Source organism: Thamnophis elegans, chromosome 16, assembly GCF_009769535.1.
Source record: "Thamnophis elegans isolate rThaEle1 chromosome 16, rThaEle1.pri, whole genome shotgun sequence".
NCBI classification, from domain to species: Eukaryota; Metazoa; Chordata; class Lepidosauria; order Squamata; family Colubridae; genus Thamnophis; species Thamnophis elegans.
In genome coordinates, this window is record NC_045556.1 from 26,257,461 (window position 1) to 26,280,341 (window position 22,881).

The window sequence follows — 22,881 nt, forward strand, 5'->3', positions numbered from 1 at the left end:
TTTATAAATATGAGCATGATAGTGTAGAATAATCATATCCAAGGACCAGTGGTGGGTTTCAAAAGATGTTGGAACCTCTTCTGTAGGTGTGGCCTGCTTTCCGGGTCCACTGGTGGAACCTCTTCTAACCGGTTCGGTAGATTTGACGAACCGGTTCTACCGAATAGGTGCGAACTGGTAGGAACCCACCTCTGCCTCCCACTGTCCAGTGCGATCCCACAGAGTTGGCTTCCTCAGGGTGCCGTCGGCCAGACAGTGTCGGCTAGTGACCCCCAGGGGGAGAGCCTTCTCTGTGGGAGCGCCTTCCCTCTGGAATGAGCTGCCCCCGGAGCTTCGTATAATCCCCGACCTCCGGTCCTTCCGACGCGCCCTAAAAAGTTGGCTTTTCCAGCAAGCCAGCCTGGCCTGAACAAAAGAAAATAAATTATTGATTACTGTTAATATAAATCCAATAAACCAAACCAAATCAAATCCCGGCACTCCCCATTGTGGTGGTTAAGTGAGAATCGCCGGTCATTCAAGACCCACCCAATCCAAGCCATTCCAGGCTCTGATCCCTCCTGGCCCCCCAGCCTCTGCGAGGCCTTCTTCCCCCACCAGCTCTGCCTTGTAGGGCAGCCTGACTCTGGGGCTGCTTGCCACGTCCAGCCTCTTCCTGAAAGCCTCCCGGGATGAAGCTCCCAAGCACTTCTGAAGGCCGCTTCTGTTCAGGGGCTCAGGGAAGACGTTGCTGAGGGCCGAGGGGTGGGGCTCTCCTCGGCAGCCTCTCCTGGCTCCAGAGCCCCAGGGAGAGGAAGCCTCTGGGCGCTTCGAGGAAGAGGGGCTGTTGCAGCACATTAAGGCCGGGGGACTTTCCAAAACCAGGTCATGGAGGCAGGAGAGTTGGGCAAGGCCCAGGTGGGCAGGCAGCTCCTTGGGCCCCCTGAAGCTTTCGGGGAAAGTCCTCCTGGGGGGCCTTTGGGAAGAAGCTCTTTGGAGGAGATCAAATAAAGCCTCTGAGAGAGGAACCAGATTTCTCAGGTTATGAGGGAAGGGAACCAGGCTCCACCGAGGTCCTCTGCATCTTCTCTCAGGCCATCCCAGCTGGGCTTCCAGGTCAGGTTCCAACTCACAAAACCCTCATGGGCAGCATCCAGTTGGTCCTGGGTGCCCGCTGGGGCTGCTGTGATCTCAAGAGGCAGAGTCGGTCCTTGCAACTGCAGTGCCCACCGCTAGACATCCGGGGCTCCCCTGGGAGAGGCCTTGGACGGCCTTTGAGCCTTTCCTTCCCTCCTCCTCTTGCAGACTCAAAGGGCCTCTCCAACCCCGCTGAGGTCGAGGCGCTGCGGGAAAAGGTCTACGCCTCACTGGAGGCCTACTGCAAACAGAAGTACCCTGAGCAGCCAGGCAGGTGAGTGAGCCTCTTGCCACTGGCGGCGCCCTTTGAACGCCCTTCTCAAAAGCGAGAGAGCCGGGTGCTAAATAAGCAGAACAGCCACCACTTGCTCCCCCAATTCCTCCGGGGTCTCCTTCTGGCCCACCTCCAGGATCAACCCAGGACGCCCGGGGGAATTTCCTGAATCTTGCAAGGCCTTCATCTTTCATCTGGGTGGTCTCTTTTTTTAACCAGAATTCATCCCCTCCCATTTCCTCTGCCTGATGGAATCCGATTAACCTCATGGTAATTAGCAAACAAGGCTGGACCGGGGCCAGGATCCCATCACTGTTCTCCAGGCTGGCGGCTTCCCAAGGGGGAGGCTGTTGCTGCTGAGCGTTAGGTTGACTCCGCTGGCCGAGAGGTCAGCATTTGGAGCCCCCTGGTGAGCAGGAGCCTGACTGGGGGCCTCAGCTTCTCTACGGACCTCGTGGCTGGGGAGGGAAGAGCCCTGGGCACAGCCAGAGAAGGGAAAATCCCCCCCCCCCCAGCAGAGGGTCAGTCTCCTCCCTGGAGAACCTCTGGGCCTTCTGGTGCCACGAAGAGGACAGTTTCCCCTTAACTAAAACAGAGGGGAGGCGTTTGCTGTAGGGGACAGGACGGGACGGGTGTGTGTGTATGTGTGTGTGACTGCGGATGGCTGCTCCTCTTTCCTTGCTAGATGCCCCCCATGCCAGTGATGGGGGCCAAAGGAAGGCAGCCAAGCTAACCCAGGCCTCTCCGCCCTGCTCTTCCCTGGCAACCCTGTGGGGACGTGAACATTGGCGCAGCTACCGCTCCTGGCCCTCTCCTGAAACATCCTTCCCTCCCCCCTCTTCCTCTTATCCTTCAGCCAAATGATTCTTAAAATCATCTGGTTATTTCATAGTTAAAACCTTTCTGCACATCGGCCATCTGTTTTAGTTTAACTGTGAAGCGTTTGGGCTAGAAGCGGGGAGGGAAGAGACTGGCAGGGTTTGATCCAGATTTTCCTGGCCGGGCTCCCAGCCACCCGCCGTACTTGCCAGCTCAGCCTCTGAAGGCAATGCCAGTTCAGGAAGCAGCCCTCCCCAGCCAAGAGTCCAGCAGCCCTCAGTCCTTTGAGGCACTCTGGGGAGGCCCCCAGACCTTCATGCAGGGCCTGAAGGGAAGAGCAATGGGGCAGGAGGGAGCGGATGCAGCCGGTTGGAGCCTAGATTCTGTGTGTGTGTGTGCTTGTGTGTCTGTTGTGGCATTTCCTGAATCAAAGGAAGCAGCACTGAGATCTGGAAACTGGAGGCCAAACGTTTGGCCAGGGTTTTCGGGGAAGAGCACATCTCGTGCGCCCTGCAGACGGTCTTTTGCACATGCATGGTCATTCAAGGGCCGCCTGCTAACACTGAATTCAGCCGATAGACATGAAGCCAAGCACGTCTTCTGGACTTGGGCCACGTGCTAAGCCAGGCACCAGGTTCACAAACAGAAGGTCTGTGGACACACAGAAGCCCAAGCCAACCAACCAACCTGTTCTGACCGAGGCTTCAAAAAATCACAATGCGGGCTCCTTGTCCCGGACAAAACCCCTTTTTATTCAGCTAATGTGAATTCTTCACATTCACATCCAGCAAAATCCCAGCAAACAGTCTTTCAAGGGTGAATTTACAACCACAGACCTTATCAGGCTTGGAGAGCTGCCAGGCCGATATCTTCCAAACTCCACGCTGTAGCAGCAATTACTTTGCAAGAAGTCAGGAACAGATCTTCACCCGAATGAATTGAACTAATTGTCTCCTGCAAACTCCCCTCCCCTTTCGCTCCTCTTTATTTCCTCTGGGAGGGGCCATTAACCGTCCACCTGTGGCTTTAGTCCCGAATTGGCCCTTGCTCCTTAGCTGTTCCCTTCTCCTGGCAACTCTGCGCATGCGCACATCAGGAAGAGGCTCCAGCTGTTCTTCTGCCCCACTGATCTCCGACCGAAGCTGATAACTGTCAGACAGCCCTGGCCTCATCTCTTCCTCCAACACAGAGCCCTCATCAGAGCCTTCCCCAGACTCCAGGACCGGCCCATGTTCCTCCCCAACCTCCTCACTGGTCAAGTCTGCCAGCAGCTTCGCTGGTGGGCCACAACACAATCAACCACATTGTGGCTTACTGGGCATCCTGGATCATTCCACAGGCTAAAACCAGGACTGGGGCTCAACCAGATCTTCCCTTTCAGCCCACTCTGGCCAGATGGGCAACTCAATTGAAAAACGGTAGCCGAGGGGCCAAGTGCTGCTGATTTTAATGTTTAAAAGCCAGCAATAAAATGAAGCAAAGGAACATTAACCCCCAGAGGAGAAGGGGGCCACCTGGCCTTCTTCCAGGATCCGTGAGTGAAGGGAGGCTGACTTTGTGGGAGGCAGTTGAAAAGTCGCTTTTTGAACTCATGGATGGACAGAGTCTCTTTTATTCTAGGTTCGCCAAGCTGCTGCTTCGCCTCCCTGCCCTCCGGTCGATTGGCCTGAAGTGTTTGGAGCACCTCTTCTTCTTCAAACTCATAGGGGACACGCCCATCGACACCTTCCTGATGGAGATGCTGGAAGCTCCCCACCAGATGACTTAAAAGGACGCTGGGCCAGGCCAGCTGCTTTCCTCAGCCCAGGGGGCTGCGGCCACCCACCGGGACCTCCGATCTGAGACCCGTCCTGCTGCCACCTTCCCCCCCCCCTCACCATGCAAGGGATGCTGCCTGCTCTATCCATCCCTCACGCCCCACACCTGGGAACGTTGGTGTGGCTGGCTTGGCCCTTTTGCTGCTTCCGCAAACCACTTGCGTCTGAGGACAAATGGCTTTTGCAGATGGGAGAATGGCTCGGATAGCAACCACGGCCTGCTTGCACTTGGGGCCCTCCCCCACCTTGGCTTTAGTGCCCCCCCTCCCCAGGTGCAAGATGGTGAATTTACTCCAACTCCTCCGGAAGGATTTCAGGACTCTGTAAAGCCCCCTTTACTTAAGAAGAAGGGATTGCGCTGGTGGGCACAGGAGAGGCTAGGAGGGTGGCCAGCTGCACCTGTAAACCTCCAGAGGTGGCACTTCCTGGGCATGAGATTGAGCAAGGCTGTCTCCTCAAGCCAGAGGTGGGCAGGGCTGCCAGGTGGGTTTCGCTGCCCTTCAGCTGCCCCTGCTGGCTTATGCGGGCAAACAAGGTGGCCAGAGTGTCTTTGCTGGCAGACGGCAGGCTGAGCCACCTGGCAGGGTCTGGGCCAAGAGACCTTCCCTTTTTGTTGGGAGGAAGAGGGATTGGGGGCTCACAGAAGCTGTGCAATTTGGATGGCGCTGGGTATTGGTGGCATCGGGCTTTCCTGGCCCGTTGCTTCATGAGCACCAGCGCCAGGGGGCAGAGAGAGTGCCCTAGTTGACTTCCAGTGTCAGAGGCGTGGGGCAGAAGGGTGGTGGCGGCTCAGATTTGGTGCCAAGGCAGAGTCTGCCCTGGCTGAAGCCCCACATCTTATGCCCAAGCAGAACTGGCTGCCACTGACAAGAGGCCGGAATTGACAAGGAGAAGGCCTGTGGCCTCTGCAGGAGTCCCTGCTCTGCTTAGAAGAGGGACCTGTGTAGTGAGGCACATTCCCCAGTGGGGGGAAATTAAAGTTTGTCTCTCCTTTCAGTTCACCCCCAAAAAACAAAAGCACTAAAGCTGCTTCATCCGGACAGGTTCAGGCACTTTCCCCCGTACAATGGCAGCCCCTCGGGGGCTGCCATTCCTTCGCCCTGCGCTTCCCATCTCCCAACACCCAAACCTGACAGCAGTCCAAATGCGACTGAGGGCCCTTGGAGTTTGGGGTGGCGTTGGATTCAGCCCAGAAGTCCTCTTCAGGCTAGGGCTGCTGACAAAAAGGCTGCTTGGGTGGAGCTTCCTTGTGCAGGAGCAGTCTAGCCCTGGTGCTCCTTTCCAAAATACAGCACAGGAGTCCTAGTTCAGCCTGGCCCTTGGGGGTGGGTGGGTGTCAGCCTGGACCCATGGGGCTTGGGGGGGGATTGCCCTAAGGGCCAATCAGGGGAGGGCCCCTGGGGGTTTCTTGCAGAATTCAGAAACAAAAGAGTCTTTGGGTGGGCTGAAGGGCCCCCAAGGCTGGGCTGGGTGCAGGCAGGGAAGAAGGGGCAGCCCTGTGGAAGGCTCCCCTGCCAGTCGCCCTCTTGCAGGAGGCGCCACGTGGGAGCGGCTGCCTGGGCAGGGAAAGGGGCTCCGGGCCCCTCCCTCCCTCTTGGGGCTCCCCTGCCCCTTCCCAGGCGCTGCTGCTTCTCGGGGCTCTTTGCTGGGTGGAGAAGCCTGGGCTTCTCCGCCCTGTCAGGGCAGCCGGGGGGGAGGGGCAGCTGAAGACTGAGCACCTCCCACCCTGAGCCAGGCCGATGCGGGGAGCAAAAGCGCCGCGGGGTGCGGGGAGCTTGGCGAGCTGGCGGAGGGAGAAGCCGGCAGGGACGCCCGTTTCCCGACCGAGTTCAGGTCAACGACGGGCGCGGAGAAAAGGGATTTGGCTCGCTTGGACGGAACGGAGTCCCTATTTCTTCGCACGCCGCCGGCTGAGCCCGGCTCTGCGCTTTGGCTGCTGGCGGGGAAGCGGCGGATTTTGCTCCGACCGCCTTCCGGCCTTATCCGTCGAGGACTCCGTTTCCAATTTCGGGGGGAGGAAACACAGCTCCCAGCCCCCTCCACCCGGGAGAGCCCAGTCAGCTTGCAGCGAGTGGCTCAGGCGCCCCCTCGGCGCTTCCCCCGCCCCCCGTTTGTTACCTGCCCATTGGGGGAGGACGTGGGGCTCGCCCAGACTCGGGAGGCCCCTTTGCTTGGAGGGGGAAAGGGGGGGGGTCTAAACTTCGGGAGGCAGCCTGCAAAGGAACCACTCGTACAGCTTGTGGCAGATATGTGTGCCCCCCCCGGAAGCAGAAGGGCAATGCAGGCAAACAGCGGAGTCAGAGGGGGTGGGGCGTCCCTGGGGGACTGCAGTCTTTCCCTCCGGGATTTTCCGGGAGGGGGAGTTGGGGGGGGGGTCCTACAACTTGAGGTGGCGCGATGCGTGTGTGTATACATGTATGTAGTGTAGATATATACACTGTATAAATATCCCCCTTCACATATGCATACTCTTACCCCCGCCTTTGGGGTGAACTTTCTGCTCTTCTTTTTTCCAATCTCGTCTTCTTTTTCCCTTCCTGTTTTACTTGCTTTGTGAAAGCGAGGCCTCTGCCTCCCCTCCACCCTCCAACTGATGGCAAACAAAACTGGAGCTTTTGTAACCCGAGCAGAGGGAAGGAAACGCATCTATTTTCAGATGCCGGAGTGGGGAGAAGCGGGTGGGCGAGCTGGGGGCTTCAGCGATTCCCGACGGAAATGTTTAGGGAAAGCGAGGCCGCCTTCGCTATCCGGAGCTCGTAGCTGAAGGAGGTGATAAAAAGAAAAATTTAAATGAGAAGGTGAGCAAAAGATCTAATTGTCAATAAAGTTAAATATCTATTTTTGTACAAATGTAATTTTATCCCTTACGTATGTTTAGATAATTTGGGGAGGGGGGCTGCTTTTATAGGATTTGTCCTACATCTCTCACTCTGCTCAGCCTTAAGACGCCTCTCTGAAGCGAAGGACAAGCTTTATTGGGTGTTCAAATGTCTTTAGTATCCAAAATCACTTCCCAAGGAATGGATTTCGGTCCCCTCCCCACCCGGAGACACGCGGCACACAGCCGACTCTCCGGTGGCGCCTCCGAGATTCTCTTGCAGCATTAACTCTACTGTGAAATCACGACCCTATATTATTGCTCACTAAAAAAATTAAAGCTGATAAATAAATAAATCCGCTGGAAATGCCAGTATTTTGACGAAATGTATTAGGGTTGTTTTTTTAAAAAAAAAAGTAAAAGAAAATATATGAGCGTTTTAAAATGCAACGGCGTTCTAAGTTCTCTTGTTTTATACCTTCTGCACTCACTTAAATTTGCCTTTCACTTACTTTTGGCTTAGAGGGAAGTCCAAGAATGTTTTTGTAAAGGTGGGGGGGGAGGAAGGCTGGTCTGATAATGGCGCGGGGGTTGGACTAGATGAGCTATAAGGTCCCTTCCAAGCCTGTAAATCTGTTTGAAGGATGTGGAAGATTCAAATCTTGCCTCTCCTTTGGACATGAGGGAGCAGGTGACTCCGCTGCCCCACCCCAGTCAAGCGGTGGCGGCTGACCCTCCTTTCAATCGATGCAGAAGGGGGGAAGACCCACCAAAGGACTTCTTACTCACCTGGCCTCCCCAGGAATTTTTCTTCGGGGACCTCAGGGCTTCAGGATGCTCTGTTGGGCAAATGGCTCATTCCGCAGGTGGCAGCTCCCAGCAACAAACAGCGGGAAGCATCCCCTTCCTTTCAGGCTTTCAGTATTTCATCCCTTAATTCTCTTTGCAGCATCTGTGCTGAGTTGCTTCCACTAGTAAATATTTCCCTTTAATTTTCTACATTTCCCCCATCCCCATTATAATATTTATTAATTATACAACTAGCTGGGAGTTTCTTTTGTGACTTTGGCAATATGCAAACTTAACAAACTAGCAGCATTTTCTGTAAACAGGGACTGATGTTCGGGCCCGTTTTTAAAGCCATTCACTTGTGTACCAGCAATTCATATTAAAATGATAAATTATTATGCCAGCCATTCTTGATTTGGGGCTTGCCTTGATGAATGTGTACTGGTTTAAAGAGACTGGACAGTCACCTGACTGAAATAGTATAGGCTAGGGTCTCCTCCTTGAGCAGGGGGTTGGACTAGAAGACCTCCGTTTTGTTTCGTTTCGTTTATTGGTTTTGTATGCCGCCCACTCCTGAAGGACTCCGGGCGGCTCACAATGAAACGGGGGAGAGGATAAATAAGACAATACAAACAATATTAAAATACACAACAGTCACAAATGAAGCGGGGCTGGATACTTCAACAGCTCCCAGCCTGCTGGAACAGCCAGGACTTGGTAGCTTTATGGAAGGCCGGGAGGGTAGTAAGGGTCCGGATCTCCATGGGGAGCTCGTTCCAGAGGGCCAAGACCGCTCAAGACCTTCCCCCGGTACCTCGGCTGGTACCATGCAATTGGAGTCCAGGTCTGTCCGAATCCAAGCGACTTTATCCGTTAAATACTGGACAAATTCCTCAGCTCTACCTTGCAAAGGTTCATCTGCGTCCCTCCCTTTTTTTTTTTAATTAATTTTTTTTTTAATTTTTAATTTAAAACAAGTACACCATCTTTCTTTACATGCTATAGGAAATGTGTCAGTCGGTCACAAACAAACTTTCGTGCATCTCCTCCACAGTCAACAAACATAACTCATGTTAACTCGAGCATTTTAACTCAAATATTCATACATATCACCATCATCATATATCCATTTTCATTTGACTGTAATTATTATTTAAAGATATTAATAAAAATAATAATCTTAAACAATACATGCCCACACTAGTGGGGGGGGAAAAAGGTCAAAAAAAGGGGGAAAAAAGACAAAAAGAACAAAGGACAAGGCAGGGAAGAAAAAACCGAACAAAAAACAAAAAGAAAAAAAAAGAAAAAAAAAAGAACACAGGTATATATTATATATATATATATATATATATATATATATATATATATATATATATATATATATATATATATATATATATGTATATCAGCTGGTTACAACATGTTTTGGTGCATCTCTTCCATTAATTCATATTAATTCAAATATCTTAACTCAAATGTTTACTATATTAACATCATTATACCTCCATTTTTAGTTGACTACAGTTATTTAAACATCCTTCATCCTTAACTATACCAAAGAATTAATCCATAACACCTGCTGAGATTTCATTTACTTGTTTGTAAAATCCTCTATTAACATCAAATCCTCATATCCTATTTTAGCTCAACATCCATAATATTTAATACCAAAAAGTCCATCTTCCATGCAGTATAATTTATTATCATTCTCCCTTCTTTATGTAATTATATCATATATCATAACATTTTCCCCATATTAATTAACATTTAACTGTATATATTTTATTTTGTTTTTTAATAGTGATAATTATTGTGATTAATAACCTTTGTATATAATCCAAAAATATTTCCAACCTTCCTTTCTCATATCCAATTATTATTTATCATATCAGCTCCACATTATATACATTACTATCAATATCAATTATTCAGCTATATCTATTACAAATAAGAGTAATTAGATTTAGCTAATTTTCAATTGTATTCTTCAATCTATCAGCCTATGTCTCTCCAATAGCAAAACTTCCTTGGTCCTGTTACCATTCTTAAAACAAGTTCCCCAAACGTTTTTATAAGCAAGTCCAAAGAAAAATATCTTCGCACCTTTTTGCTTAGGGTGCCTCTAATGTAATAACGTTGTCCTTGGCTCATTCCACTCAATTTGTTTTTGATTTTCAAAGGTGGTATCGAAAATTCTGCAAATAATGTTTCATAAAGTATAGATTCTTTAATGCTTCTCATTCCTCCTGCAATCTGTCTTTTGAGATAAATTTTCTGTATGGCTTCCCTTCTTTCAGGCGTTTTATCTATTTCTCTTTCTGCCTCCGAAGTAGACCAGACGCCCGACGTGTCAGCAAGTTGAGAGACTTCCTTTCTGACATTCTTCATTTGAGTTTCAGGAGCACTCAAACATTCAACGCTCTCACTCTTTCTTTCATATTTTGATGTTAAAAACAAGAGATAGTCCAATTTTTTTTCAGATTTTTCTGAAGATTTTTCATACGTATCAAACAACTTTTGAAAAGCAGAAAAAATCATATGAAATGAATCACTTGAAGCAAGTTCAGACGCCATGATGTGACGCAGACACGCTGAGAGCTATGCAATCTTATCTGATCTTAGACCAACACAGCCAAGCAGTAAACGTGTCAAGTTATAAGAAGCCAAATTATAGTAAATTGGTTTACAGTCCACTTAATGAAAGCCCGAGGGAGTGTTGAAGTAGAATAAACTTTCCTTTGTCCACGTAATCAGCATTCAAAACATTTAAGAAATAGGGTAACCACCAGCCATAAATCCATTAAAAAAAAACCAATTCGCCGCTAGATTCTTCTGTTCTTTGGTTTCAATTAGCTTAGATTTTAATGCGGACCATCTCTCTTTGAGTAATAAAATCAGCTTACCAGTTGAAAACACTTCTACCATTCTTAGGGGCTGCCTGCAGTTTCGGTTAGCATACAGCTAATCCAGGAAGGGATGGCAAAAGGGGTTGAAATCCGAGCCCCCCCGAGACCTGCGAACGTCTCTGAGGTCACTGGATCTCCCCAAACCTTCACTGTCTCTTTGGGACAGCTAGGATCGTAAACGACCCGTCCATTTCTTCCGGAATAGGGGAATTTCAGGAATGGCTTGAAACTCCGTCTTCTCACTGCTAAGCCCCGCTGTCAGGGCCCACTCCACTCCATAATTAGGAAAGAAGACTAAGAGACTCCATGGGTTGGAAATCCAAAGTACTTTTACTAATTATAAATGGTAAGCGGGCAATAGTGAAGCAAGATCTGAATAATATGGCGCGAAAGCAATTGATATATAGGCAAACCCGTTCCCCCCCCTTAGGATCAAAGCTCCAGTCCAATCATAAGTCCTTCAAATGTCAGGTGTGAGATAACTTCAAAAAGACAGGCCGAAGATGGAATGTGTAGGCCGTTGATGCAGGCGGGAAACACGTACGCATGCGTAATCCCAACGACTGGTACATCCTAGAACATTCCTCCAGCACATCAATTAAATCCCTCCCACATACACGCCCCCCCCTCCCCGTTTCATGGCAGCTGAAGCAACAGCAAAGCAGAAGCTGACATCCGGCCGTCCCCCGGAAAAAGGCTGTCAGGCCTGGAAGAAAACACAAACAAAACAGACAAATAACAAAACAAATGAAAAAGGGAGGGGAGAGAAGTCAAGGCTTGTCGGGATAAGAAGCATAAAATTTTCGGAGCAAGCGGGGCGCACGAACGTGGGACTTATCAACCCATTCCGTGTGGGAGGGGGGAAAATGTTTCCAAGCCACAAGGTATTGGATGCGATTACGGTGCCGACGGGAATCAAGAATGTCACGAATTTCAAAATGATGTTCCCCATCCACAAGTAACGGAGCAGGCGGAGGGTCATCTGTGGGCCTTAGGTTGGACACCCGAACTGGTTTGATGAGGTTAACGTGGAACACTGGGTGGATACGGTTGAGATGCTTGGGCAATTGTAAACGAACAGAAACAGGATTGATAACTTTCACAATTGGGAAAGGGCCAACATACTTGGGACCCAATTTCTTCGATTTTTGTGTAGTATGCAAGAATTTCGTGGACAAATACACTAAATCCCCAACGTGGTACTCATAGGGCTGAGAGCGTTTCTTATCAGCCTGCTTCTTATGAGCCTTATGGGCAGCGTCCAAGGTGGAAAGAGTCAGGGGCCAAAGGCGACTGAGACGCTCACTCCAGTCTGCAACGGAAGGAACCTGAGGCTGGGCCGTAGGCAGTTCGGGAATAGGAACAAAATCCTGGCCGTAAACGACCCGGAAAGGGGTGAAGCCCGTACTGGAGTGAACCGAATTGTTATAGGCCACTTCAGCATGTGGTAACAAGTCAACCCAATCGTCCTGTTGATAATTGATAAAACAACGTAAATATTGTTCAAGGACGGAATTAGTACGTTCACAGCCGCCATTAGTCTGAGGATGGTAGGCGGAGCTAAGGCCTTGGGCGGAACCAATGCGTGCGAGGAACTCCTTCCAAAATTTAGATGTGAATTGGACTCCACGATCGGAGATAATACGGTCGGGAACCCCATGTAACCGGTAGATGTGGGAAAGAAATAATTTAGCCAACGCCTTGGCGGAAGGAATTTTGTGGCAAGGCACGAAATGAACTTGCTTGGAAAACAAATCAGTGACCACCCAGATGACGGTGTGCCCCTGGCTCTCGGGGAGGTCAACAATAAAGTCCATAGAAATCTCCTTCCAAGGTGCAACCGGGCGGGCGACAGACTGTAGAAGTCCCTGCGGTTTCCCCGGCGGCTTTTTGGCGGCAGCGCAAACTGGGCAACTGGCCACATAAAGTTCAATGTCCTTTTTTAAAGAAGGCCACCAGAATTGTCTCTTCACAAGGTGCAAAGTCTTCACGAATCCAAAATGACCCGCCATCCTGGAGTCATGAGCGCGACGAAGGACGACAAGTCGTAGGGAAGCGGGGACGTATAATTTAGCACCTATCCACGGTAGATCGTCTCTCATGGTGCACTCGTCCCGATGGGTCAGGAACCAGTCGTCTTGAGGAAGAGCCGCTTTGAGGTCAGAAAGGAGATCGTGAGGCACTACCTCCTGAGCTTTGGTCTGCTGACGTGTGAGTACCGGAGCTGCCAAGAGCGGTTGGACGATACTCAGTTTGGAACAATTATACTGAGGTAATCGGGACAAAGCATCGGCCATGAAGTTTTTTCCGCCCGGGATATACTTGAGAGTGAAATTGAAACGGTTAAAATATTGGGCCCACCGCATCTGTTTGGGGGAGAGACGACGAGGTGTGCGTAACGCTTCCAAGTTCTTGTGGTCAGTCCACACTTCAAATGGGTGTTTAGAGCCTTCGAGAAAATGGCGCCAAGTGGCGAGGGCCCAACGGACCGCAAAAGCCTCCTTCTCCCAAACCGCCCAGCGCCGTTCTGTGTCAGTGAGTTTACGTGAGGTGTACGCGCAAGGCTGTAAGTTACCTTGGTCATTGGCTTGTAGCAGAACAGCCCCAACAGCGACATCACTGGCATCCGCCTGGACGACGAAAGGCTGGTTGAGATCAGGATGTTTAAGAACTGGTTCAGCGGCAAAAAGGCGTTTAAGTTTTTCGAATGCCGCCTGGCATTCCATGGTCCAGTCCAAAGGCTTATTGGGTTTAGGCTTCGGGTCGCCTTTAGTCTTGAGTAAATTAGTGATAGGGAGAGCAATGTTGGCAAAAGAGGGAATAAATTGACGGTAGAAATTAGCGAAACCCAAAAATTTTTGCAACTGTTTACGAGTTTTGGGAGCGTCCCACTCAGTGACCGCCTTCACTTTTTCAGGGTCCATTTCAACGCCATTCGAGGAGATACGGTAGCCCAGATAGTCAATAGTCGTTTGGTGAAACTCGCACTTAGACAATTTGGCATATAGGTTGGCAGCACGGAGTTTTTTCAAGACAGTGCGCACCAGATTGACGTGGTGGTCGTAAGAGCGAGTATAAATGAGGATATCGTCTAGATAGACGATAACGCCCTTATAGAGATGATCGTGGAGGATCTCATTAATGAATTGCATGAACACAGCAGGAGCCCCCTGTAGGCCAAAAGGCATAACCCGGAACTGGAAACAACCAAGAGGGCAGTTGAATGCGGTCTTCCATTCGTCCCCTTCCTTAATGCGTACTCTATAGTAAGCTTCCCGCAGGTCCAATTTTGTGAAGATGCGGCCCTTCCCCAGTTGCGCTAACAAGTCCTTCATCAGTGGTAGTGGGTAGAGGTTTTGAGTACAGATAGCGTTAAGGTTGCGAAAGTCACAGCATAAACGAAGAGACCCATCTTTCTTTTCACGAAATAGGACAGGGGCAGCCACTTTGGGTCGAGCTGGTTCAATGAACCCACGTTTCAAATTTTTGTCAATGAAAGAACGCATCTCCTCCATTTCCCTGGGTGACATGGAGTAAATGCGGGGTTTTGGGAGTTTGACCCCGGGTAAAATGTCAATGGAGCAATCAGTAGGCCTGTGGGGGGGTAGATTGTCCGAAGATCGCTCGCTGAAGACGTCCCTAAGATCCAAATATTCTTTCGGGATTTTTTCCTCTCCTGCAATCCTCTCCTGCCCTCTAGCGGCCACTTCAGGAACATCAGTGACGTCAGGTTGGTCCGGAGAGCCCTCCCCCACTGGAGGAATCTTCGAGCGAACACGCAGGCGGCCTGTCCGCCAATTTATGTGAGGGTTCCACTTCCGGAGCCATGGGATGCCCAAAATGAGTGGTCTGTCCATGCCAGGTGCGACCACAAAAGAGATTAATTCAGTATGGGTACCCATCTTCATTTCCAAAGGCTCAGTAAAAAAATGGGCGCCCCCCCCCCCGCAATCGAGCCATCTATTTGGCAAAACACAATTGGGGTTTTCAAAGTGCGCAATTTGATGCCCAATTTTTCCACCATGGCAGGATTGATCATGGACCGGGAACAGCCAGAATCAAGTAAAGCTAGGAGGGTGGCAGGGGTCCCCTCAGGAGGAACTTTTAATTCAATAGGGATGAGAAGGGGCCCCTTGTTTGAACTCACCCAGCGAGGCGATGTGTCGTCATCAGAGTCCTCAGAAGAAGAGGAGTTAGCATCTGCGTCACCCTCTAATGGCTGGGCAAAAGGAGGGGGGTTGGTTTCCCCAGCGAACGCTGTCTCCTTCTTCTTCTTATCAGGGCCTCTGGCAGGCTTGTCCTCACGTCTGGGAGGGGGTTGGGCAGAGAGAGGCAGTTTTGCCCGGCATTCGGGGGCGGTGTGTCCAAGCTTGCCACAACGAAAGCATGTTAACGGTCTGGAGGAGCCAGAAGGGGGCCCTCTTGCGTCGCCTCGTCGTTTGGAGAACGATTGCGTAGTAGGAGGGGGGAGGGACCGGGCAGCTTTCTCCTTCCGCTTCCTTCTTTCTTCAGTGGCATAACGCAGACGGATTAAGTCAAGCTCGGCGTCTGCAGCATGCTCAAACCACGTGATTAAGCGTCTTGGCAGGTTACGATTGACACATTGTTGATAAATGTCTGCGTTCAACCCTTCGGCAAATCTGTCCAGAAGGGCGTCCTCCCCCCATCCTCTCATGTATTGTGAGAGACACTGAAATTCCTGGATGTATTGGGCGACAGGTCTATCGTCTTGGTCGAAGGTTAAAAACTTCAATTTGTTCCGCTTCTCAGTTAATGGGTCATCAAAACGTTGACGGAAAGCCTCCATAAAACGGTTGAAATTCCCCAAGAGGGGAGATCCAGACATGTGCAAAGCAGTCGACCACGTAGCCGCTTCACCATCCAAAGATAAAAGAATCATTCTGACCCTTAACGTGTCAGATTCAAAGTCCCGCCCATATATTTCCATGTAGTTAAAGACTTGCATAAGAAAGGAGGGAAGGCTAGAAGAATCCCCCTTAAAACGTACAGGCAAGGGAGGGATTTTAGCCATTCGATGTCTTCGGGGGGGAGGCTGGGGGGGAGGTCCTCTTTGATCAGCGAAACCTCTAGCCGCAGGGGGAGATGCGGGCTGAGGGGGGGGGGAATCCTGGCGTGGGTAACGTTGCCAGTTTCTCCAGTCTCTTTCCTCCGCCCCCCTTCTCTCTTCCAAAAATGTTTGACCCCAATAATCAGGTAATTCACTCCGCTGGGGTTTTCTCATCGGGCCCCGGTACTGATAGCCTCTCCATTCTCCTTCATCGCCCCCTCTGCTTTCCCCACAGTACCTTTGGCTCCAATAGTCAGGGACTTCACTCGCCTGAGGTTTGCTCACAGCACCTGGCTCCAGCGAAGTTTGTGGAGGTGGTCTTTGGGTGAGCCCAGCATTCCAGCTTGTCTCTATCTCTCTTTGCCCCGCTGAAATTGACCAACGGGGTGGGGGGGAAGGTTCAGGCTGACTGGAAATTTGCAGTTGAAATAAATCTTCGTGCAAAGGTCGGTCAGACGGGCTGGGCTGGTGTAAAGAAAGGTTGGGAGGTCCTAGTTCACTGGAATCCCCTCCAGCTGCGCCCTCCTCCTCTTTGGTCGGAGAAGACATTCTTTCCCTTCACGGTAGACGTAAATCTCCTGGAAAGGGATATATTCAGATCTTGCTTCTTGTCAGGGCCCACTCCACTCCATAATTAGGAAAGAAGACTAAGAGACTCCATGGGTTGGAAATCCAAAGTACTTTTACTAATTATAAATGGTAAGCGGGCAATAGTGAAGCAAGATCTGAATAATATGGCGCGAAAGCAATTGATATATAGGCAAACCCGTTCCCCCCCCTTAGGATCAAAGCTCCAGTCCAATCATAAGTCCTTCAAATGTCAGGTGTGAGATAACTTCAAAAAGACAGGCCGAAGATGGAATGTGTAGGCCGTTGATGCAGGCGGGAAACACGTACGCATGCGTAATCCCAACGACTGGTACATCCTAGAACATTCCTCCAGCACATCAATTAAATCCCTCCCACATACACGCCCCCCCCTCCCCGTTTCATGGCAGCTGAAGCAACAGCAAAGCAGAAGCTGACACCCGCCTTCTGCGCGTCCCTCCCTTTAAGGAGAGAGCGGGTTATCCTAAACAAGGCGGCTGGGCGCAATTCAGTGAATGCAATAAGAGTGGCAAAATGCGAACATTATACGCCCCTCAGGGAGGGCCCGCAATTTGGGAGTCCTCCTGGATCCGCAGCTGACTTTAGAACATCATTTGTCGGCTGTGACCAGGGGGACTTTTGCCCAGGTTCGCCTGGTGCACCAATTACGGCCCTACCTGGACCAGGAGGCCCTTCGGATAGTCACTCATGCCCTCATCACCTCAAGACTGGACTACTGTAACGCGCTCTACATGGGGTTGCCCTTGAAGAGTGTTCGAAGACTTCAGCTTGTCCAGAACGCAGCCGCGCAAGCGATTGTGAGTGCACCTCAGTACACCCATGTTACACCTATCCTCCGCGAGCTGCACTGGCTGCCCATTGGTCTCCGGACACGCTTCAAGGTGCTAGTCGTTACTTTTAAAGCCCTACATGGTATCGGACCTGGGTACTTGAGAGACCGCCTCCCGCCAGTCACCTCCCAAAGACCTATCAGATCCCACAGATTAGGCCTCCTCCGAATTCCATCTGCCGGCCAATGTCGGCTGGCAACTCCTCGGGGGAGGGCTTTCTCTGTGGCTGCTCCGGCCCTCTGGAACGATCTCCCTGTGGAGATCCGGACCCTCACTACCCTCCCGGCCTTCCGCAAAGCAGTTAAGACCTGGCTGTTCCAGCAGGCCTGGGACTGTTGAACTATCCAGCCCCACTCGAGGTTATGGCTGTTGTAGTATTTTAAACTGTTGTTTTTTATTTTATTTTTTGTATCCCCTCCCTTTTTATTGTTAGCCGCCCTGAGTCCCTCGGGAATAGGGCGGCATACAAACTCAATAAATTGAATTGAATTGAACATTTTGCTGCCCGTATTGCCAGAAGATAGGCTCTGATATAGGCTCTCATCAGTGCTCGGTCTGACTCGGATTTACTGGCCCTCCAGCGGCATTCTAGGCGTCTCTTTTGGCGCTTCATCTCCCGGAGTTCCTCGGTGAACCAAGGGGCTCTCCTGGATCCGCTACCTTGGAGAGGCCGCAAAGGCGCTATCCGGTTTAGAGCCCCCGTCGCCGCTGTATTCCAAGCAGCAACTAAGGACTCGACCGGACTGGACGAGAGTGTCAGGTATCAATCCAAGCGCCGTCTGAAATCCCATAGGGTCCATCAGGCGTCTGGGGCGGAACCACCTAATCGGTTCCTCTTCCCTATAGTGGGGGATTGGTTTCCGAAAGTCAAGCCTCAGTAGGAAGTCATCAGACCATGACAAGGGCAAGATTGGAAGGTCCCTTCCAATTTTATTCTGAGTAGAATTGTCTTCAGAGAAAGGGTCAGCCCAGAGGGTGTTGGTTGTGGGGCTTGCCTGAATCTAGAAGTTGCAGGAGGCCCCTGGAAGGCCAAGAACAACACAACTCCTTGTGGGCACACTTAGCATGGAATAGACTGAAGGGGCAGGTGGGGGTCAGTTTATGGCCCAGACCCCCACCAAGGAGGGGGGATCTGGGAAAGCAGAAAATTGGGTGCTGCACTATTTCTCCTCACCAACCCTTGACCAATGAATTGTGTACCCAGAACATGGAATCCTAGGGCTGGAAGGAACCTTTGGAGGTCTTTAATCCAAGCAACTCAAAGCCAGGAGTTTTATGCAAATGGTTGTCCAGGGTATTTTTAAACACCTCCAGTGACGGAGCAGCTACAACTTCTGTAGGCGAGACATTCCACTGATTATTTGGGTCAGGAAATTTCTCCTTAGTTCCAGATGGGATCTCTCTTTGTTAAGCTTCCATCTGTTGCTTCTTCTGCTGCCTTCAGGTGCTTTGGAGAATAAGTTGACCCTCCTCTTCTTTGTGGCAGACCCTCTAGTACTGGAAGGCATCCATCTTGTCTCCCCTCCCCCATCCTTCTCTTCATTAGGCTAGACATACCCCATTCCCTCAACCATTCATCATTCTTCCATGCTTCTTGATGGCATTTAGATTGAGAGAGCAGAGACCACGTTTCTCCTCTGAACGTCTCCACTCGGGGCTCCTTCTGCCCAGTGAATGGCTAAGGACCCGGCATCTTGCAGCAGGAGAGGAAGCTTTCCAGGCCCACTACTGGATGTGAGCCCTTCGGTTGGCAGCCAGCAGGTCTCAAGCATTTCTGTCCGGAAGGAGAATCAGCCGGGCATCACTGCAGGAGTGTCATTTTGCTGCTGCTGGACCTCAAGGTTGCTACTCCTCACACAAGAATAGGGTATTTCAAAGCAGGGTGTTGCCTTCAGGCAGAGAGACTGGCTGTGTCCTTGGACGGACCTTGGAGATGGCCAACAGGTCCTTCTAAAGACAGGGTTTCTCCCTTCAAGTCCCAGAATCCCCCTAGCCAGCCACGAGCTGCCACATCCATGCATCTGACAAAATTTAGACACTCATGTGTTCCCATCAATGCAATTCAGAATTCAATCGCCCAGCCAAATCCTGGAAATGCACTGTAAGTAGCAATAACGTCCATTTATATTTTTCTCAGCCTCCCACCCTCTTCCTTTAGGGACCCGCAGGAGGGCGGCGCCCCAAGCGTGCAGCGGGAGCCCCTCCCTCCCACCCCTTGTGGTGGCACCCACCAAGAGCCCCACAACCGCGGCTGCCCCTTGGCGGGAAAGGGCCCAAGGAGCGAGGAAGGGGCTGCCAGTGGCTGCAGCAGATGGACCGTCGAGGTGTCCGTGCGTGTTCCAGCCCCGCAGGCCGGGGCTCCGAAAGGTCGCCGTCCCCACAAGCGAATGAGAGTCCTTCGGGAAGGGGGGACGAGGGAAGACGCCCGGTGGAAGCCTCAGCAGCCCAACAGCTGATCTTCAGAGGTTGAGGGAGCTTCATCCCTGGAAGCTTCCAAGAAGACACTGGACCGTCATCGGTCAGAAATGGCGTAGGGTCTCCTGCTTGGGGGAGTGTTGGACTAGATGACCTCCAAGGTCTCTTCCAACTTTGTTAACCTATGAACTCCCATGGAAACCCGACCAGCAGCCCAAGAGAAGCGAGCAGGTCGAACGAAGGACCGCGTCACAAGCGCAGAGCCATCCGTGGCGGAGATGGGGACGCTGGCCTGCGGGGGGGGGGCGGGGGGGTTGCGAGAATAAAAGACAACCCCTCCCCCAGGGATCCTACGAGGACAGCACTTCGGTCCGAGCGAGGGAGCAGTAGTGCCAGGACGGAGAGCCTTCCAGAGCGGCCCTCTGCTGCCGCCCGGTGGCCCACTGGCGCTTCTGCGCCGCACCCAGACCCGGGAGGGGAGAGGCGGGGCCAAAGATGCCGCCCCCGGAGCTGGAAAGGCGGGGTCACCGCACGCGGCCAATCGCGGCCTGATGGCGTCATTGTGGGCGAGGCAGCCGCGGGAGAGGCCCCGCCTGGGGAGGAGGGGGCGGAGCCGCACCTGGTCACCTGTGCTTCTCACCCTCTTCCCCCCCTCTCTTCCCCCGATGCCGGGCGAGTCACGTGCATCCCCCCCCCCCCCCGCTGAAGCTCCAACCGCTCAGGCGCCCACTCCCTCCGCCCCCCCATTTCCCCCACGCGGGGACCCTTCGGTGAAAGCCGCGTCCCTAAAAGTTAGAATAGAGCGAAGTGGCTGGAAGGAAGCTTAGTAGTCTTCTAGTCCAGCTCCTGCTCATGCAGGAGAACCCAGATACCATTTCAGATAGGGGGCTGTCCAGTCTCTTCTTAAAAACCTCCAGTGATGATGGATGGCCCAAAGGTGCTGCCTGCTGGAAAAAGCCCCTTGGGACAACCATGACCTGGATGACTGAGAAGGAAGTTTTTCTTAATTCCAGGTTGCTTCTGTCCTTGATTAGTTTCCATCCATTGTTTCTTGTCTTGCCTTCCTGCCTGCATGTGTGGGGGCTCCTTCGCTTGGAAGCCGTTTGCTCAAAGGCATCTGCCTGAGCAAGGAGGAGAGCCCTAGGATCCCTTCCAGCCCTTGGAGTCTATGAAGGCACCAGGTGGGTGGCTGGAAAGGAACCAAGGCCACTACCTCTGGCAAACCCCTGTTGTGTGTCGGCCTCTCTCAGGATCTCCATGGTCAGCCTGGCACCTTGCTGGCATCCTGCCATCAAAGGGGGAGGGATGGGGGAGGAATTTGGGGCAATTCACACCTGTTATCTCCAAGTTAAAATCCACCCTTCTCTTAGGAAAATGAAATATCCTGGGAAATATTGAAAAGACAGAATATTCTATTTCCCAGGATCAGAAATGGAGAAACATGTTTTTAGGTGGGAAACGGACTCACTCTTTTTAAAAAAAAGTTTTTTGATTGTTTTAATTAAACAAAAACACAAAAAAGAATCATCCTTCATTACATCTTGTAGAAAGCGTGTCGATTGGTTACAAATACATTTCGTGCGTTTCTTCCACAATCATTACTTATAGTTCATTCATATTGAATTGTACATTTTAAATCAAGACTCACTCATAATAGCCCCCACTGTTGTCAATGGGCCATTTAAAAAGCCTGAGCAGTCTGTACATAACCAAGATCTCCCCCCTTCATAAGACATGATAGTATTAGCCCATCTCACCACAGGGCACCTGGGAAGAAGCAAGGCTCAACTAAACCTGGATTCAAAACGCAGCCTAGGGAGTTGCCCCTGCATGGGCTCATGGGAGTCTGACAACCAATCAGAATACAAGCTCAAGATCAAAGGCCAGAGAGGGCATAAAACCAGGGACTTTCAGCATCTCTGCCTCCTTTTCTTCACCTAACATCTGGAAGCATGGGATTCCCCCCACTTTTCTGTTCAGGAGCTCAAGCCAGGTGATCCTGTCTGCCATTAAACCATCTTTCCAAGCAGCCTCCACGTCTCCAGTGTCTTTTTCCCCACTTGGAACTGAACCTTCCAACAACTGCTTGCCCTGGGTGTGGAATTCCAGCAGCCTAAATAACCCAATGTTTCTTCGCACAACATAACAGGGATCCCGGATTGGGTGGCAACGGACAGGACAGTGGGGGAAGGGATGGGGAACAATGGTTTGGCTCTTTGTATTGCTGAATGGGAACTTGGGATTCCGCCTCACCTTCCTGCAATCTCTCGTAAAAGTTCTTTTCCCTTCAGTCCTTTGGCATTGAGAGTTTGTCCTACAAGTTTGTTTTGGGGCTGGTCTGACAGCTGCTTTGTTTGCAAGCTAAACTCTGGCAAGGATGCAAGCGTTGCAGTCCTGGAAGGGCAGCAGAGGGAGCCCTTCCTCCACGTGTGAATGAGGACTCTGTGCTCCCTGGCCCAGCCCTGGCTGCTGTTCCCAAGCCTGCTTGTGTCTGTGCTCAGGAGAGGCTGCCCTCCCTGCCTAAGGAAGCCCGCAACTGAGGAGTCCTCCTCCTCCTTCTCTTTCACCCACACGGGACATCAGCTAAGCTTTGAATGCTGCACAAGAAGGGAGAAACTGGGACTCCCCCATTCAGGGGCCCTTATATTTGAACTACCTCAGATTACAGATTAACAGAGTTGGAAGGGACCTTGGAGGTCATCTAGTCCAACCCCCTGCCCAAGCAGGAGACCTTATGCCATTTCTGACAGATGGCAGCCCAATCTCTTCTTGAAAGCCTCCAGTGATGAAGCTCCCACAACCTCTGAAGGCAACCTCTGTTCCATTGGTTGACTGTTCTCATTGTCAGGAAGTTCCTCCTTATTTCCAGGTTGAATGTCTCCTTGTTCAATTTCCATTCATTCTTCCTTGTTTGGCCTTCCGGTGCTTTGGAATATAGCTTGAGCCCATCCTTTCTGCGGCTTCAGCTTCCTAGATTCTGAAAAATGATGTCATACTTGGCATACTTGGTAGAGAGGAATCCATCCAGGTGGGAGGTGGGCTAGAGCCCTCTAAAGACATGCTGAGCAGCTTCCCAAAAGAGGAGGGGGATTGTCTTCTGCTGGTCTTTGGGCAGTAGCCAGCCCGACTGCAGGGCGATTCCTTCTGGGGTTGGGTATGCTCAGACTTTGGTGACATGTTAGTTGGTATTCCTCACATGGGTGTCTTCTGAACTGCCTAAAGCAAAGGAGATGCCTTCAAATGTGCAACCATGTAAATCTGGGATGGTGGGAACAGTTCCTGTCCCTCAGCCTGGCCTGGTGGGCCCCACATTGCAACATGGAAGGTGCTTCTGTCTCCACGTTTCTAACGGGGGGGGGGGGAGATTGTCTCTGTGCAGAGCTGGAGCATCTGATGGGACCCCTAAATCTTGCAAGA

General features: G+C 51.2%; 1 protein-coding gene across 3 annotated transcripts in view; it reads left to right on the plus strand.

The window, feature by feature from the left end:
* The window catches only part of RXRA (retinoid X receptor alpha), a 101,899-nt gene extending 97,266 nt beyond the window's left edge, over positions 1–4,633 (plus strand). For all 3 annotated transcript variants that reach the window (XM_032233710.1, XM_032233707.1, XM_032233708.1), the window contains 2 exons: positions 1,285–1,390; positions 3,830–4,633. In XM_032233710.1, the coding sequence (XP_032089601.1) occupies positions 1,285–1,390; positions 3,830–3,977 (254 nt within the window). In that variant the 3' untranslated portion in view covers positions 3,978–4,633. The remainder of the gene's footprint in view (positions 1–1,284; positions 1,391–3,829) is intronic.
* Positions 4,634–22,881: the final 18,248 nt, after the last annotated feature.